Consider the following 19,466-nt stretch of genomic DNA (forward strand, 5'->3'; position numbering starts at 1 on the left):
AGATAAGAAGTAATCAGGTGGGCCTGTTTTATGACGTTTCCTCTGGATCAGAGCATGACATTGTTCCCTTTCACGATGAGTGGTTATCGAAAGGGGAGAGAGATGGAAAGATTTTTCAAATACATTGAGGAACTATTGTAATTGTCAATGGATGTAAAAACAGACTTTGTTTCCTTGCTGTTTGAGGTGAAGAAAACATTACTCTGAGAAGAATCCACAGGTCATAGTTGGTGATGCATAAAGCCAATCAGAAATACTATCAAATCCCCCTACTTCTATTCGTGCGCAACCTTACTCAACATTGACAGAATCGCTCCAAACAAAACACAATGACTAAATTGACAAAACTCGTAAATGGAATGAAAATAAACAAAGAATTGTTTCTCACAAGTGTAGAATAGGCTGTGCACTCCGCAAACAATGTGTCCACTCTGACAATGAAACCGGGAAGACTGGAATAATAATATTGAATGCATTATCATAAATTACTGTAGACATTGTAGATTAGAAATGCTAGGAAATAACAGTAAATCTACTACTGGTGATATATGTATTGTGGAATTGACAGACACGGACAATGAAATGCAAACAATTCACACAATGAAGTTCTTAAACAATTAGCGGGAGAGAGTGCATTCTGGAGAGAGAAGTGCATTGTGCATGTAGGCGCATTGTCATTCCGACTTCTGCCTTGGCCAGGTGATACGACCTCAGCAGAAGTCAGGGCATTCATACTTCTTGTGCTTTGCAGAACAGTGCAGAGATGTTGTCAAGGAAGTGAGTTTGTATTTTCTACCGTCAACCAATCATGTCAATGTGGTGCTATACAGAGCCCTCCACGTTGTTACAAAATTTGGGAGGCGCATGTCAATGCGGTACAGAGCTCGATTTGGCCTCTGCATGGCTGTGCAGGCGCAAGCATGAATTGGCTTTTAGTCTAGGCCGAGATTAGTTCACTGAGATGGTCACATATATTTATTTATATATATATATATATATGTATTACTGCTCGACTAAGACAATCTCGGTCAACCAACAGCCTAACGACCAAACAATCGACCAGTTCCGAGCCATTGCATTCACGTTTACCAGAAATCAAAAAGCAATGCAAAGTAATGGTACTTTCCAAAGCTGTGTCTTTGGGTATGTATTGGCTAATCTCAGAATTTGGAACCAAATCTTGTGTGTGCTTGTCTGTCTCTGTTGGCTAACCAGAGCTCTACTCTGAGTGTCACATCGATAGACAGACACCCCCATGTGTCACACACCTGTCACCATCACGCCCCACCCTTACACACCCTCTCCTTGACTCTTATATCCCTCAGACAGCTGGGAGCACAGAGGAGGCTCCATTCCAGACCAGAGTACCAGGAACCCAGGAACCCCAACAGCCTGCCTCTCAGTACTGTTTACTCACAGCTGCATTGGGCTTAAAGTGTGGGGTGATAGTGGAGTGGATAAATCAAACATTATCACATTATCATCATTGACTAAAGTGGGTTTATTCTGTATGTATTGTACACATACTTTACATGTAGACTTGAATCAGTAAAAAATTTATTTATTAGACATACTCTACATATGTCTACTTCAGTTCCCCCTAAGGTTTTTCCCAGCAGCGGTGGCAGAGTTAGCAGGGGATGAATGGGGTCTAGCTATTTTTTGCACTGTGCCTTATTTATCAATGTTTGATTGATTTGTCTAAAGTGGGGTCATTCTGTTCACACATGTATATGCACCTACAATTGTATTCATCCACAAAAAATACAAAAAGATGAGCATGGATTTAATTCTAATGCAAATCTGCTGTAGTGGCATAGCATAATTTGCGTTCTTGGAAGCCTACTACTGATGGGGCAGAGGACTACACTACACAGCCAGAGGAAGAGCACACAGGCATGGGGGTGGAAGTGGGGGTTTACATCATTACAGACAACACACAGAGGGCAATTCAGACATTGGAAGGGGAAACTCAACATAATAGGCTACAGTACATTTACATGGTTGAACACTTTTAATGGAGGCTTTAAATCAATGGTTAGTCTCTCTTTATGTTTTAAGGCGTTGTTAGCAAAGTGGGATGTCGGTTAGGGAAACTGGATTGAGATCAAGGGTGTGCTGCCTGGTTCAAATCCAATAGGAAGTTAGCTAGAATGCTCTTGTAGCTCTGAGTTAATGTCCCCATACAATCTGACAAATAATGTATATGCTTCATGTCGTTATTAGATATATTGAGTAACACTCTGGCTGAGATTAGTCTGAATACAAAATGGCTGATGTGAATTGGTTGTTTCTCCGTATGCCATAGTTCCGCTGCCCTCTGTGTGTTTGTTACTTTGTGTGAGAGACTTTCAGAGGATTTGGGATAAAGCAGAAGACACGTTTCCGTTTGACATTTGTGTTCATTAGACAATCCAGTAACCTTCCTCTGTTCTTCTTCGTCTTCTACAGTGGAGTCTGGTGTGTGACTCGGCGTGGAAGGTCCACATCGCTAAGTTCTCTCTGCTGGTGGGATCCATATTCGGATACCTGGTCTTTGGGGTCCTGGCAGACTGGTGAGTACAATTATTCACTATTACATAATAAGTTGTTACATGATATCTTTGCTACATAATAAAGTTATTACATAATATATTTTCATAGACATTTCGTTCAGGAGTTTTCAGTGTGTTTCTTGTTAATGCTTTAGCTTGTATTGTTTGAATATGGACAAGTAATTAAGGATCTTTCCTACTGTATTTGTGCTTCATCTCTCTCTCTCTCTCTCTCTCTCTCTCCTCTCCCTCCATCCTCAGGTTTGGTCGCCACCCAGTCCTAATAATCTCGGTACTGTTCATGCTGGTGTTTGGTCTGACCGTGGCCTTCTCGGTCAACGTTCCCATGTTCAGCACCCTGCGCTTCTTCGAGGGCTTCTGCTTGGCAGGCATCGCCCTCTCCCTCTACATCCTCAGTAAGTCCTCAGTAAGTCCTGCAGACCTACTACACCATGCTATTCTGAATGCCTTCGCTATACTGTACAGTCCATTGATTTATCTGTTAGGTGAGAATTTCTATTAGCGCTTTAGTAATGGATGCGCTGCTGTGTGGGCAGTAGTTGGTTCCCATAGCCTTGTCCTTGTGGAGTGTGTTATAGTTAGTAGACCCCCATGTCTTAAGTTAGGACTCACATTCTATATATTGTCAGATGGTGTTGCTGTATGCCTAAAAGTAAGGAAATCCCCTAGTCATGAGGTGTACATTGCATTTGGAAAGTATTCAGACCCCTTGACTTTTTCCACATTTTGTTACGTTACAGCCTTATTCTAAAAACAATGAAATAATTGTTTTCCCTCATCAATCTACACACAGTACCCCATTATGACAAAACAAAAATAGGTTTTCAGACAGTTTTGGAAATTTATAAAAAATAGAAAACTGAAATTTCACATTTACGTAAGTGTTCAGACCCTTTACTCAGCACTTTGGCAGCGATTACAGCCTCGAGTCGTCTTGGGTATGACGCTAAAAACTTGGCACACTTGTATTTGGGGACTTTTCCCCATTCTTCTCTGCAGATCCTCTCAAGATCTGTCAGGTTGGATGGGGAGTGTCGCTGCACAGCTATTTACAGGTCTCTCCAGAGATGTTTGATCGTGTTCAGGCTCTGTCTGGGCCACTCAAAGATATTCACAGATTTGTACCGTGGCCACTCCTGCATTGTCTTGGCTTTGTGCTTATGGTTGTTGTCCTTTTGGAAGGTGAACCTTTGCCCCAGTCTGAGGTCCTGAGCGCTTTGAAGTAGGTTTTCATCAAGGATCTCTCTAAACTTTGCTCCGTTCATCCTTCCCTCGATCCCAGTCCCATGCTTCACCATACTGATGGCTCCAGGATTTCTCCAGACGTGAGGCTTGGCATTCAGGCCAAGGAGTTCAATCTTGGTTTCATCAGACCAGAGAATCTTGTTTCTCATGGTCTGAGAGTCTAGGTGCCTTTTGGCAAACTCCAAGTGGGCTTTCATGTGCCTTCTACTAAGGAGTGGCTTCCGTCTGGCCACTACAAAAGCCTGATTGGTGGAGTGTGCAGAGATGGTTGTCCTGGAAGGTTCTCCCATCTCCACAGAGGAACTCTGGAGCTCTGTCAAAGTTACCATCGTGTTCTTAGTCATTCTTTTTTCTATATGTTTTTTTATTTTAAATTTCACCGTTATTTAACCAGGTAGGCCAGTTGAGAACAAGTTCTCATTTACAACTGCGACCTGGCCAAGATAAAGCAAAGCAGTGTGACACAAACAACAACACAGAGTTAAACAAATGTGCAGTCAATAACACAATAGAAAAATACTATATACAGTGTGTGCAAATGGTGTAAGGAGGTAAGGCAATAAATTGGCCATAGTAGTGAAGTAATTACAATTTAGCAAATTAACACTAGAGTGATAGATGTGCAGAAGATGATGTGCAAGTAGAAATACTGGAAAGACTAGTGTGCAAAAGAGCTAAAAATTAAATAAAACAATATGGGGATGAGGTAGGTAGTTGGATGAGCTATTTACAGATGGGCTGTGTACAGCTGCAGCAATCGGTAAGCTGCACAGATAGCTTATGATTAAAGTTAGTGAGGGAGATATGTCTCCAACTTCAGCGATTTTTGCAATTCGTTCCAGTCTTTGACAGCAGAGAACTGTAAGGAAAGGCGGCTTTGGGGATGACCAGTGAAATATACCTGCTGGAGCACGTGCTACGGGTGGGTGTTGTTATGGTGACCAGTGAGCTGAGATAAGACGGAGCTTTATCTAGCAGAGACTTATAGATGACCTGAAGCCAGTGGGTCTGGCAACGAATATGTAGCGAGGGCCAGCCAACGAGAGCATACAGGTCGCAGTGGTGGGTAGTATACGGGGCTTTGGTGGCAAAACGGATGGCACTGTGATAGACTGCATCGAGTTTGCTGAGTAGAGTGTTGGAGGTTATTTTGTAAATGACATTGCCGAATTCGAGGATCGGTAGGATAGTCAGTTTTACGAGGGTCTGTTTGGCAGCGTGAGTGAAGGAGGCTTTGTTGCGAAATAGGAAGCTGATTCTAGATTTAATTTCGGATTGGAGATGTTTAATTTGAGTCTGGAAGGAGAGTTTACAGTCTAGCCAGACACCTAGGTATTTGTAGTTGTCCACATATTCTAAGTTAGAACCGTCCAGAGTAGTGATGTTAGTCTTGCGGGCGGGTGCAGGCAGCGATCAGTTGAAGAGCATGCATTTAATTTTACTAGCTTTTAAGAGCAGTTGGATGCCACAGAAGGAGTGTTGTATGACATTGAAGCTTGTTTGGAGGTTTGTTAACACAGTGTCCAAAGAAGGGCAAAATGTATACAGAATGGTGTCATCTGCGTAGTGGTGGATCAAGGAATCACCCGTAGCAAGAGCGACATCGTTGATATATACAGAGAAAAGAGTCGGCCCGAGAATTGAAACCTCTGGTACCCCCACAGAGACTGCCAGAGGTTCAGAAAACAGGCCCTCCGATTTGACACACTGAACTCTATCTGAGAAGTAGTTGGTGAACCAGGCGAAGCAGCCATTTGAGAAACCAAGGCAGTTGAGTCTGTCGTTATCTCCCTGACCAAGACCCTTCTCCCCCGATTTCTCAGTTTGGCAGGGCGGCCAGCTCTAGGAAGAGTCTTGATGGTTCCGAACTTCTTCCATTTAAGAATGATGGAGGCCACTGTGTTCTTGGGGACCTTCAACGCTGCAGACATTTTTTGGTACCCTTCCCCAGATCTGTGCCTCGACACAATCCTGTCTTGGATCTCTACGGACAATTCCTTTGACCTCATGGCTTGATTTTTTCTCTGACATGCACTGTCAACTGTGGGACCTTATATAGACAGGTGTGTGCCTTTCTAAATCATGTCCAATATATACAATTTACCACAGGTGGTCTCCAATCAAGTTGAAGAAACATCTCAAGGATGATCAATGGATACAGGATGCACCTGAGCACAATTTCGAGTCTCATAACAAAGGGTCTGAATACTTATGTAAATAAAGTATTTCCGTTTTTTATTTTTATAAATGTGCAAACATTTCTAAAACTCTGTTTTCGCTTTTTCATTATTGGGTATTGTGTGTAGATCGATGAGGATTTGTATTTATTTAATCAATTTTAGAATACGGCTGTAACGTATCAAAATATGGAAAAGGCCATGAGGTCTGAATACCTTCCGAATGCATTGTAAGTATGTTGTGAGGGCAGGAATGTGTGTTTTTTCCAACAGATACTGTTAGTTCAAGTTGCCTATGAAGTGTTAAAACAGGCCTCTGCATCACTAGAGATGACAGCAAGCATTTCAGAATGAGCTGTGGAGACCTACTGGACCTACATAGAGAGATATATCTGTAGTGCATTGCTTTTCCTATGCGTTTCATGTAGATGCTGTTACAGCAGCTTCCATAGGTCCAAGCTAGCTGTGTTTTCACTTATCCCTGTTTCCACCAGCCCAGGCCTCTGCATTGATAGAGATGACTACAAGCATGTGTATTTGTCTGGAAACCTAGCTTGTGTCCGAAATGGCACACTATTCCCTAGATAGTGCACTACTTTTGACCAGGGTTCTACCTTTAACCAGTGCTCTGTGTCAAAAGCACATAGGGAATAGGGTGCCATTTCAGCTGCAGCCCTAGCCTTTCCAATGTGGGTCATGTTTATGCAAGGTCAGCAGAGGGTTAGAGGCTGTTGAATATGTACTAAACACAGAGGGAGGTTGGAGAATGTCAAAGGCCACTGTGTAGGCGTAGCAGCAATACTGTACCCGCAACCTGTCTGGTCTACCTCATGGATTGCTGGCAGAGCAGGGTCAGGCTCACACTTTCAATGGGGTCAGTTAAAATAGGTTTGTTTTGGTCCGAGTTTGTTTTGTTGTAGTTCTAGGAAAAACGACATGGCATTGCTGGTAGACAGAGAGTGAATAGTTATCAAGAGCGTGTGTAACTGTGACGTCAAATTCACTTGATCAAAGAGCCTTTCAGTGTAAAGTAGCCTCTGATAGCATACCATTTCTATTTTGGAGGGCGTAACCTCCTTATGAGGAGGTATCAACTGACAAGAGAAGTGCTGACTTTCCACATTGGGGTTATTCTTTGGAAGGCCCTCTGAAGCACAATCAACCTCACTCGGCCAAATAACCGTTTTCCCTGGGTTTGTCCTCTTACTGCTAATCAATAGACTGACAGATACTGAGAGGGAAACGGAGGAGGGAGGACATTGATCACCTGTCTGCTCCACTCTACTCCTTGGCCTTGCCAACTACAGCGCTTCAGTGGTACTGTGTGTGCTGTACACTCCATAACAGTCACAGAGAGATGAATCCTCATTGCCGTTGAATAGTGACCTTTTCTCTCCATAGTAAAGGTTTGATGAGCGATAATCTACTTTAGACAGCCGTTCCAGTCGGTCCTGCCACTCGTTACCGTTGAAATAGATTTACCCAGCTAGCGAAGCGGGGGGAAGGGAGGGAGGTGGGGTGGGGGAGGGGGAATGAATAGCATCCTGATAACTAGCCTTGCGGTTGATGCCCAGTACAGTCCCGCTGTACGATAGATCCCTAAAAGCCTCTTTGCCTGCAGTAATTGTCTGTCGCAGAGGAAGGGGGGGACAGAGGGCGGCAGAGGAGCCCTCCATGTCCTTGTTATTCTAACTTAATCCATACTGTCTACCTTGAAAAGCATGGCAGCTCGCCCAAAATAGAGCACTGGGATTGGTCGGTACTGAGTGGATTAGAGTGGAGGGGCCGGATGAATGTGGAGACTAGAGGGGTTCCTGGCTGTTCAGATATTGTGGAGAAAAATAATAGTTGTTGTGTAATGGGGCAGACGTTTTTAAAGCAATGATGAGGTGTCAGACTGATGAGTTTTTGACTATGATTGGGGTGTTAAGAATGCAGAGTGATTGACGTGTAAAGTACATGCTTCTGTACATTTTTTCCCATCTAATTTTTTCTTTTTTTTTACTGAGTTGAAGTTCTTTTAAGGAAATTAAATGCATTCATTAAGCCCTATTATGAAAAGATTTGGCATGGGTCCCCAGATCCTCAAAACGTTCTACAGCTGCACCACCGAGAGCATCCTGACTGGTTGCATCACTGCCTGGTATGGCAACTGCTCGGCCTCCGACCGCAAGGCACTAGAGAGGGTAGTGCGTACGGCCCAGTACATCACTGGGGGCAAGCTTTCTGCCATCCAGGACCTCATATATACCAGGCAGTGTCAGAGGAAGGCCCTAAAAATGGTCAAAGACTCCATCCATCCTAGTCATAGACTGTTCTCTCTGCTACTTCAAGGCAAGCGATAATGAAGCGCCAAGTCTAGGTCAAATAGGCTTCTAAATAGCTTCTACCCCAAGCCATAAGACTCCTGAACATATAATCAAATGGCTACCCAGACTCTTTGCATTCTCGTTGCCCCCCCCCACACACACTTTTTCGCTGCTGCTACTCTCTGTTTATCATCTATGCATAGTCACTTTAATAACTACCTACATATTACCTCGACTAACAGGTGCCGCCGCACATTGACTCTGTACAGGTACCCCCTGTATATAGTCTCGCTATTGTTATTTTACTGCTGTTCTTTAATTATTTGTTAGTTTTTTTCTTATATTTTTACTTATCTATTTATTTATCTATTTTTTAAACTTAGCAGGTATGTTTTAAACTGCATTGTTGGTTAGGGGCTTGTCAGTAAGCATTTCACTGTACAACACCTGTTGTATTCGGCGCGTGTGACTAATAACACTTGATTTGATTTTAATCTATGGATGTCACATGACTGGGAATACAGATATGGATCTGTTTGTCACAGAAATCTTTTTTTTTTAAGTAGTGGCGTGGATCAGAAAACCAGTCAGTATCGGGTGTGACCACCATTTACCTCATGCAGCGCAACACATCTCCTTCACATAGTTGTTGATTAGGCTGTTGATTTTGGCATATGGAATGTTGTCCTACTCCTCTTCAATAGCTGTGTGAAGTTACCGGATATTGACGGGAACGGAAACACGCTGTCGTACACGGCAATCCGGAGCATCCCAAACATGCTCAATGGGTGACATGTCTGGTGAGTATGCAGGCCATGGAAGAACTGGGACATTTTCAGCTTCCAGGAATTGTGTACAGATCCTTGTGACATGGGGCCGTGAATTATCATGCTGAAATATGAGGTGATGGTGGCGGATGAATGGCACCACAATGGGCCTCAGGATCTTGTCACGGTATCTCCGTGAATTCATATTAACACTGATAAAATGCAATTGTGTTCGTTGTCCTTAGCTTATGCCTACCCATACTATAACCACACCACCAACATGGGGCACTCTTTTCACAACGTTGACATCAACAAACCGCTTGAGATATCTTTGGCGTTGTGTTGTGTGACAAAACTGCACATTTAAGAGTGACCTTTTATTGTCTCCTGCACAAAGTGCACCTATGTAACGATCATGCTGTTTAATTATCTTGACAAAGGAAAAAATACTCACTAACAGGGATGTAAGCAATTTGATAGAAATAAGCTTTTTGTGTGTCTGGAAAATGTATTTCAGCTCATGAAACATGGGACCAACACTTTACATGTGGCATTTCTATTTTTGTTCAGTGTACATACTGTGTACTAATCATACACTACATAATATTTAGTTTGAAAAATATGAAAATGTATGCACTCACTACTTACAGTAAGTAGCTCTGCTAAATGACTAAAAATACAAATGTAAAACGTGGAATGTACTGTTTAGTAAAATTGATTGCAGTAAGCAACAAAATATTAACATACATGGTTTACCCATACTGAGAATGTGTCATCTAATGTGCAATTGTGTTGTTTCCGCCATTCGTTCATTTTTGTACACTGCGTGACCTTCTCTGGTTACCAGCTGTTGTCAAGCACACCTGGGTGTGAAAATACGCTTCTCTTCCTCAATAGTGTGCAGGGAATTCTACTTGATCAACAGCCAATTTTCTATGAAATGTTCTATTTTTGCATACCCAAAATGGTTACTATTTAGAACACAAGTATTGTCATTCAGACACGGCCCCTGTGTTTAACCTCCACCTCTGTGTGTCTGTTTGATAATTGCTTTGGTTGTTTACATACCTTTTGCAGAGTCATCTCACTGTTTGCTGACTTGATACTGTGTGTGTATGGACACAATAAAATTGAGGCCCAGTCTTTCTTTCTCTGTCTGTCTGTCTGTCTGTCTGTCTGTCTGTCTGTCTTTCTGTGTTTCTGCCTTGCCAATTTTTTCTCCCTCTCCACCCTTTCTCTCTGTCTGGTCTCCACATCTCCACCCTTCTCTTTCTCTCTGTCTAGTCTCCACATCTCCAACCTTCTCTGTCTCGTCTCCACATCTCCGCCCTTCTCTTTCTCTCTGTCTAAGTCTCCATATCTCCACCCTTCTCTTTCTCTCTGTCTCATCTCCACATCTCCGCCCTTCTCTTTCTCTCTGTCTAGTCTCCACATCTCCACCATTCTCTTTCTTTCTGTCTAGTCTCCACATCTCCGCCCTTCTCTTTCTCTCTGTCTAGTCTCCACATCTCCGCCCTTCTCTCTCTCTGTCGAGTCTCCACATCTCCGACCTTCTCTTTCTCTCTGTCGAGTCTCCACATCTCCGCCCTTCTCTTTCTCTCTGTCTAGTCTCCATATCTCCACCCTTCTCTTTCTCTCTGTCTAGTCTCCATATCTCCACCCTTCTCTTTCTCTCTGTCTCGTCTCCACATCTCCACCCTTCTCTTTTTCTCTGTCTACCCCCATATCTCCACCCTTCTCTCTCCTGTATTTCCTCCCATTATCAACTGACATCCAGTGATTTCTGAGTAAATACTGTAAAATGTATGTACACTTTAAGGTGTGCCACTAAATCACTCAGGCAAATCTCCTCAGGCAACAGTGATAAAAGACTATGCACGTACCCATTTCATTTCATTCTCCATCAGTGTTGTTGAGCAACACCCCCCCCCCCCCCGACAGGCAGGGCAAGGAGATGGGGATTTTCCATCAAGATTATGTGCTAATTGGTCGGGACTACATTATCTGACCACTTGTTATCATGTTTTCATTTGTTAGAATCAATAGTGGGCCTAGTATATTTGCCTTAAAGATTTATCTAGATAATGCCTTGAGCTCGCCATTCATGTTTTAGTTTTCAAATTCCTACCAGTACAGTTTGCAATAATCGATTGTAAGCTATATTGTGGTCAGTATTGTTGTGGTGGTGGTAGTGATATGCTTATGGTCACATGCTGTGTCACCGCCTTTCCTTCCAGTTCTCTGCTGCCAATGACTGGAACGAATTGCAAAAATCTCTGAAGATGGAGTCTTATATCTCCCTCACTAACTTTAAGCATCAGCTGTCTGAGCAGCTTACCGATCACTGTACCTGTACACAGCCCATCTGCAAATAGCACACCCGACTACCTCATCAGCCAGTGTCTATGAATGCGGATGACTCAACACTATACATGTCAGCTACTACAGCAACTGAAATGACTGCAACACTTAACAAAGAGCTGCAGTTAGTTTCAGAACAGGTGCCAAGGAACAAATCATTCACTAAACCCTAAACCTCATCTAAAACTTGTGATAAATCATGTGGAAATACAAACCTTGGCCCCAGTCTGAGGTCCTGAGAGCTCTAGAGCAGGTTTTCATCAAGGATCTCTCTGTACTTTGCTCTGTTCATCTTTCCGTCGATCCTGACTCGTCTCCCAGTCCTTGCAGCTGTTGAAAAACATCCACAGTATGATGCTGCTGCCACCACCATGCTTCACCATAGGGATGGTGTTGGGTTTCCTCCAGACGTCACGCTTGACATTCAGACAAAAGATTTCCATCCTGGTTTCATCAGACCAGAGAATCTTGTTTCTCATGGTCTGAGAGTCTTTCGGTGCCTTTTGGCAAACTCCAAGCGGGCTGTGATGTGCTTTTTACTGAGGAGTAGCTTCCGTCTGGCCACTCTATAAAAGCGTGATTGGTAGAGTGCTGCAGAGATGGTTGTCCTTCTAGAAGGTTATCCCATCTCCACAGAGGAACTCCGGAGCTCTGTCAAAGTGACCATCTCCCTGACCAAGGCCATTCTTCCCTGATTGCTCAAGTTTGGCAGAGCGGCCAGATGTAGGAAGAGTCTTGGTGGTTCCAAACTCCAATATTATGTGATTAAATGCAACAGGCCCTGTATGCCTCAAAAATCAAATCAAATCAAATCAAATTTTATTTGTCACATACACATGGTTAGCAGATGTTAATGCGAGTGTAGCGAAATGCTTGTGCTTCTAGTTCCGACAATGCAGTAATAACCAACAAGTAATCTAACTAACAATTCCTAAACTACTGTCTTATACACAGTGTAAGGGGATAAAGAATATGTACATAAGGATATATGAATGAGTGATGGTACAGAGCAGCATAGGCAAGATACAGTAGATGGTATCGAGTACAGTATATACATATGAGATGAGTATGTAAACAAAGTGGCATAGTTAAAGTGGCTAGTGATACATGTATTACATAAGGATGCAGTCGATGATATAGAGTACAGTATATACGTATGCATATGAGATGAATAATGTAGGGTAAGTAACATTATATAAGGTAGCATTGTTTAAAGTGGCTAGTGATATATTTACATCATTTCCCATCAATTCCCATTATTAAAGTGGCTGGAGTTGAGTCAGTGTCAGTGTGTTGGCAGCAGCCACTCAATGTTAGTGGTGGCTGTTTAACAGTCTGATGGCCTTGAGATAGAAGCTGTTTTTCAGTCTCTCGGTCCCAGCTTTGATGCACCTGTACTGACCTCGACTTCTGGATGATAGCGGGGTGAACAGGCAGTGGCTCGGGTGGTTGATGTCCTTGATGATCTTTATGGCCTTCCTGTAACATCGGGTGGTGTAGGTGTCCTGGAGGGCAGGTAGTTTGCCCCCGGTGATGCGTTGTGCAGACCTCACTACCCTCTGGAGAGCCTTACGGTTGAGGGCGGAGCAGTTGCCGTACCAGGCGGTGATACAGCCCGCCAGGATGCTCTCGATTGTGCATCTGTAGAAGTTTGTGAGTGCTTTTGGTGACAAGCCGAATTTCTTCAGCCTCCTGAGGTTGAAGAGGCGCTGCTGCGCCTTCTTCACGATGCTGTCTGTGTGAGTGGACCAATTCAGTTTGTCTGTGATGTGTATGCCGAGGAACTTAAAACTTGCTACTCTCTCCACTACTGTTCCATCGATGTGGATAGGGGGGTGTTCCCTCTGCTGTTTCCTGAAGTCCACAATCATCTCCTTAGTTTTGTTTACGTTGAGTGTGAGGTTATTTTCCTGACACCACACTCCGAGGGCCCTCACCTCCTCCCTGTAGGCCGTCTCGTCGTTGTTGGTAATCAAGCCTACCACTGTTGTGTCGTCCACAAACTTAATGATTGAGTTGGAGGCGTGCGTGGCCACGCAGTCGTGGGTGAACAGGGAGTACAGGAGAGGGCTCAGAACGCACCCTTGTGGGGCCCCAGTGTTGAGGATCAGCGGGGAGGAGATGTTGTTACCTACCCTCACCACCTGGGGGCGGCCCGTCAGGAAGTCCAAAAGGAATATAGTCAAGTTAGTATGACAATCATTAAGAGATACAAGTAGCCAATTCTGGTGACCATTCTTCTTGCATTCATTTATTGAGGCAAGCAGATCAGAGATGTATATAACTAGAAATAGACCTACTAAATGATTGACGTATAGTCAAATAACTATTCTGTAAAATGAGGAATGCATTTAGTCAATTCAACTAATATCATTTTTAGTCACAAAATAATTAACACTCAAACAATTAGTGTACATGAAATACATGATACATTACAGACTACTCAGAGTAAATGACTGTCACCAATAGGCTATGACTTAAAGTGGTTATGTACACACGTCTTCAGATCAGATTGATCTCCAAGAGGAGAAACTGTGCGTGTCTGATACACACAGGAGCTTGGTAGCAAGTTCTCAAAGTATGAACAAATTCACTGTCCTTTTAACCAAATTCAAGGAGAACCTCACCCCCAACCTGAATGAACATTTCTTTGCACTTTGCTTGTAAAAACAAAAGACAGGAAAACACACCCAGATTCTAATCTAATCAGCAAGTCACCAGTCGCGAGTATCACCTTTTGTCATTCTTTCACTGCAGTAGCAATACGTGAAAATCCTTATAGAAATCTGTTGCAGCTCAAGTCGACTTCAAAATCCACAATGCACTCTACAGGCTGGCAGGCTGGCTGGAAGGCTGGCTGGCTAGCTACCTGCAAGCAAATGTAGCTACACACAATAATAACAAACTCAATATCAGCATGTGAAGTAGCTAGTCAGCTGTAAAATTGCCTAAACAAACTGCACTATCAATTTAAGAGTCTATAACCTCACCACACTCAACCTGCAGATCGATGTGCCTTGCAGAGTGGAGTCTGCCATTTGCAACGGCACCATGGACTGAAAAGGCAGAAAATTCTGAGAAATGTGGTGGACCCTCTCAAAGTAGGAATATCGCAAAAATATGATCAATGGTTAATTCGAGAGAAGACAACCTCCCGCTAGGGCTGGGCGATATGGCCAAAATCTCATATCCCGATATAGGTAATTTCATATCTCGATAACGATACATATCACGATATAGCACATTTTCTGTAAATTCAATTTATAAATAGTTTATATAAAATGACCACATGTAAAGACCTATTTCCTATTACATTTTGAATTATACTCAACAAATAAAAAGGTACTTACTCATATTCGATTATTTATTTTATTTAGAAATGTTCAATTAAGCATGTAACAAAATATAAAATATGAATGTATAAAATCTAAAAAGGTAAATAGAAAAAACTTCAACTATAGTTGCAAACCAAATAAATATAGGCCTAATATTTAAAAAAAAATGGGGGGGGCCTTGTCTGTTTTGCATGTTATTTTGGGATTAATACGTGTCACATATCAATTTGCATTTGGTACCTTGGGTCGAGTGTTAGCACCAACTCACGAAACCCCCGTTTCACGGCCGCGTAAATTAGGGCCATGTCTTTGCAGATGTAAGTTGTAACGGCAGCTGTTATCTCCTTCCATCTTCATGGTTCTTTGCCATACGGTGTGCCGCAGGAAAAAGCCTCTTGCAACGTCTGAGTCGTGGGTTTGTTTTGAGCACGCGACTGTACTTTTTTGGGTCTCATCCGTAGACTCTCTCTGTACTGTTTCACATGATTCTTGCGTAGGTGGTAAAATAGGTTAGTGGTGTTTGAGCCTGTTGTCGGGACCGGCCTGCGGCATATTTTGCAGTGAACGGTTTCCTGGTTCGTGTCAGAATTTTCATACCCAAACCACGTCCATGCGAACGAAGTTGCCCCTCTTTTAGGTACAAGCTCCGTGTCTCCGTGCTCTGTCTCTCTTCCATGTTTGTTTTTGTTGCAAATTTCCATTCACACGGCACGTGTGGGAGAACGCAAAGCTTCGTCCAATTGACAAAAAATAATGCCGTAAAGAGTGTGATTTGCGACGCAACAAAATAAATGATAGAGCACAATATGAAATGATAGAAAAACATCTATCTTCACACGATACATATCGTCATAACGCCCAGCCCTACCTCACGCGTAATGACATTGGCCAGTATTGAAATCGGACATGTATGATAGATGTTTTCACGATCTAAACGTCTTATTCCTATTAACTCCCACTGTAGTGAGGGCTTTATAACAATGCTACGTCAAACTGGCTGAATTTCTGCCGGTTTCGCAAGAGCTCATGTATCACATGAAAACATGAAATGACCTTGACCTAGACTAGTTACATTATATATTCAAAAGTATGTGAATAGCCCTTCAAATTAGTGGATTTGGCTATTTCAGCCACACCTGTTGCTGACAGGTGTATAAAATTTAACACACAGCCATGCAATCTCCATATACAAACATTGGCAGTAGAATGGCCTTACTGAAGAGCTCAGTGACTCTGGAGCAGTGGAAACATGTTCTGTGGAGTGATGAATCACGCTTCACCATTTGGCAGTCCAACGAACGAATCTGGGTTTGGCGAATGCCAGAGGAATGCTACCTGCCTCATAGTGCTAAACGTAAAGTTTGGTGGAGGAGGAATAATGGTCTGGGGCTGTTTTTATGGTTCAGGCTAGGCCCCTTATTTCCAGTGAAGAGAAATCGTAACGCTACAGCTTTCAATGACATTCTAGACCATTCTGTGCTTCCCAACTTTGTGGCAACAGTTTGGGGAAGGCACTTTCCTGTTTCAGCATGACAATATCACCATGCACAAAGTGAGGTCCACACAGAATTTTTTTTTTGAGGTCAGGCCAGTGTGGAAGAACTTCTCTGGCCTGCACAGATCCCTGATCTCAACCCCATCAAACAACTTTGGGATGAATTGGAATGCCAACTGTGAGCCAGGCCTAATCGCCCAGCATCAGTGCCCGACCTCACTAATGCTCGTGGCCGTATAGAAGCAAGTCCACGCAGAAATGTTCCAACATCTAGTGGAAAGTCTTCCCAGAAGAGTGGAGGTCATTATAGCAGCAAAGGGGGGACCAACTCCATATTAATGCCCATGATTTTGGAATGAGTTGTTCGACGAGCAGGTGTCCACATACTTATGGTCATGTAGTGTAGTAGTAGGCCTATGTACAGTATGTAAGTTGAAGTGAATGCCGACTAAGGTGTAACCACACAGATTAATCAATGCAGCCTTGTGAGTGTTGAGATGCGTCAAGACTGAAACACATTAGTCTGACTGGAATGAATCAACTGATCACATACAGGTAGTCTGTCTCATTTACTGTCAGCTATTCACAGTGATCAAGATACAACTCTGCTACTTTATCCCTTAAACAGATAAAGAAACCTGGTAAAACCACTTAGACTAGATTAGTGGTAGGCATGTGACTGACAACAAAAACATGTCAAATCTGGATAATCATACCCACACAGACTTGCGACTCCTAGTACACAGGGCTGGGGCACTCCTAATTAACGGTCGGATGACATCATCAGCTCGACTAGCTTATCCCTCAACAAAGGCCCTGGGGCAAGGCAATACACACACACACACACACATGCAAACACACATAAGGCAGGCAGGGGCAAGACTTGGGAACACTGCAGCCAGAGTGACATCAAGTAGCTTGTATTGAGACACTGTTCAACATTGTAGGATCACAAGAGCTCCCAACACAGTAAATGAAGCAACAAGCAGAGGCCTACTAACAGGGTTGATGTGATATGATTTCTATGTTTGCTTGTCTTCTATGACTGTGTTATCCAGGTTGTAGATATACAATATACTGAGATCTCTCCAATACACTGTATACTTCTGTCATTAGACTAATGAATCACATACATGGTTGTCAACATTTACCATTCATTTAGCTAATAGAATAAATTGTAGGCTACTAAAATGATCTGATGATCTAGCTAAAATGATCCAATTAAGACCGTCAGATGAAACATAATGTATATAGTTCAGTAGTTGAATTCAATCATATCACGGGCTGGAAGAGAAGTAATGGTCTCTATAAGTGGGGCAAAACATGATCTAACAATAACATATGCAGAGAGAACTAAATCTAGCTAGCTAGGCCTACCCTACCCCAGAGCACAATAACCCTGGCAAACACTGATCACAGACCACAATGACCTCTCTCTCACACACACACACACACACACATACATCTAGCATGAGTCAGACCCAGCCGTGTGGGGAGAAAAACACTCCCTGGAAACAAGCTGATAAAAAACACAGCTCTGCATTTACATGCTAAGCTACAGACGTTAGCGTTAATGTGACCCTGGCTAAGCACTGGAACAATTCCTGATGCTACAGCACTAAAAACACTAACATACTGCGGTGACAGAACCCTGAGGTAAAAAAAGAAAGAATGGTGTATCAGATGACCCTTTAGGGGTCTGCTTTGCTTATCTGCTATGTAAATAGATAGATAGGACGGGTGGATAGGTTGGATGTGGCAGTCTTAAAATGGCCTACTGCTGTAGAGTGGAGAGCACATCATGGGCATTGCAGGTAAAGGCACAGCAAACCTTAACACAGATTGATAACATTAAATCATTAGCATACTAATGAGTCATTACATAGACAGATTGTGAGCTGTGATGCTTATATAATAGTCCCTCTGTAATCCCTCTCTCCCATCTGTCCCCTCGGTTGCTCTTTCCCTCTCACTCTCTCTCCCCATCTCTCTCTCTCCCATGTCTTTCTGTCTCCCCATGTCTCTCTCTCTCTCCCCATGTTTCTCTCTCCCTTTATCTCTCTCTCTCCCCATGTCTCTCTCTCTCCCCATATTTCTCTCTCCCTTTGTCTCTCTCGCTTCCCATGTCTCTCTCTCTCCCTTTGTCTCTCTCTCTCCCCATGTCTCTCTCCCCATGTTTCTCTCCCTTTATCTCTCTCTCTCCCCATGTCTCTCTCTCTCCCCATATTTCTCTCTCCCTTTGTCTCTCTCGCTCCCCATGTCTCTCTCTCTCCCTTTGTCTCTCTCTCTCCCCATGTCTCTCTCTCTCCTTTTGTCTCTCTCTCCCCATGTCTGTCTCTCCCCATGTTTCTCTCTCCCTTTGTCTCTCTCGCTCCCCATGTCTCTCTCTCTCCCCATGTCTCTCTCTCTCTCCCCATGTCTCTCTCTCTCTCCCTTTGTCTCTCTCTCTCCCCATGTCTCTCTCTCTCTCCATGTCTCTCTCTCTCCTGATGTCTCTCTCTCTCCCCATGTTTCTCTCTCGCTCCCCATGTCTCTCTCTCTCCCTTTGTCTCTCTCTCTCCCCATGTCTCTCTCTCTCCCCATGTCTCTCTCTCTCCCCATGTCTCTCTCTGTCCCCATGTCTCTCTCTCTCCCCATGTCTCTCTATCTCCCCATGTCTCTCTATCTCCCCATGTCTCTCTTTCTCCCCATGTCTCTCTCTCTCTCCATGTCTCTCTCTCTCTCCATGTCTCTCTCTCTCTCCCCATGTCTCTCTCTCTCTCCCCATGTCTCTCTCTCTCCCCATGTTTCTCTCTCGCTCCCCATGTCTCTCTCTCTCCCTTTGTCTCTCTCTCCCTTTGTCTCTCTCTCTCCCTTTGTCTCTCTCTCTCCCCATGTCTCTCTCTCCCTTTGTCTCTCTCTCTCCCCATGTCTCTCTCTCTCCCCATGTTTCTCTCTCGCTCCCCATGTCTCTCTCTCTCCCTTTGTCTCTCTCTCTCCCCATGTCTCTCTCTCTCCCTTTGTCTCTCTCTCTCCCATTTGTCTCTCTCTCCCTTTGTCTCTCTCTCTCCCCATGTCTCTCTCTCTCCCTTTGTCTCTCTCTCTCCCCATGTCTCTCTCCCCATGTCTCTCTCTCTCTCCATGTCTCTCTCTCTCTCCCGATGTCTCTCTCTCTCCCCATGTTTCTCTCTCGCTCCCCATGTCTCTCTCTCTCCCTTTGTCTCTCTCTCTCCCCATGTCTCT

At 43.6% G+C, this 19,466-nt stretch overlaps 1 protein-coding gene across 1 annotated transcript in view; it reads left to right on the forward strand.

The window, feature by feature from the left end:
* The window catches only part of LOC135513017 (solute carrier family 22 member 23-like), a 77,210-nt gene that overhangs the window by 16,771 nt on the left and 40,973 nt on the right, over nt 1-19,466 (forward strand). The window contains exons 2-3 of the mRNA XM_064935651.1: nt 2,452-2,555; nt 2,796-2,950. Coding sequence (XP_064791723.1) covers nt 2,452-2,555; nt 2,796-2,950 — 259 coding nt within the window. The remainder of the gene's footprint in view (nt 1-2,451; nt 2,556-2,795; nt 2,951-19,466) is intronic.

Source organism: Oncorhynchus masou, chromosome 3 (genome assembly GCF_036934945.1).
Source record: "Oncorhynchus masou masou isolate Uvic2021 chromosome 3, UVic_Omas_1.1, whole genome shotgun sequence".
Taxonomy (NCBI): domain Eukaryota; kingdom Metazoa; phylum Chordata; class Actinopteri; order Salmoniformes; family Salmonidae; genus Oncorhynchus; species Oncorhynchus masou.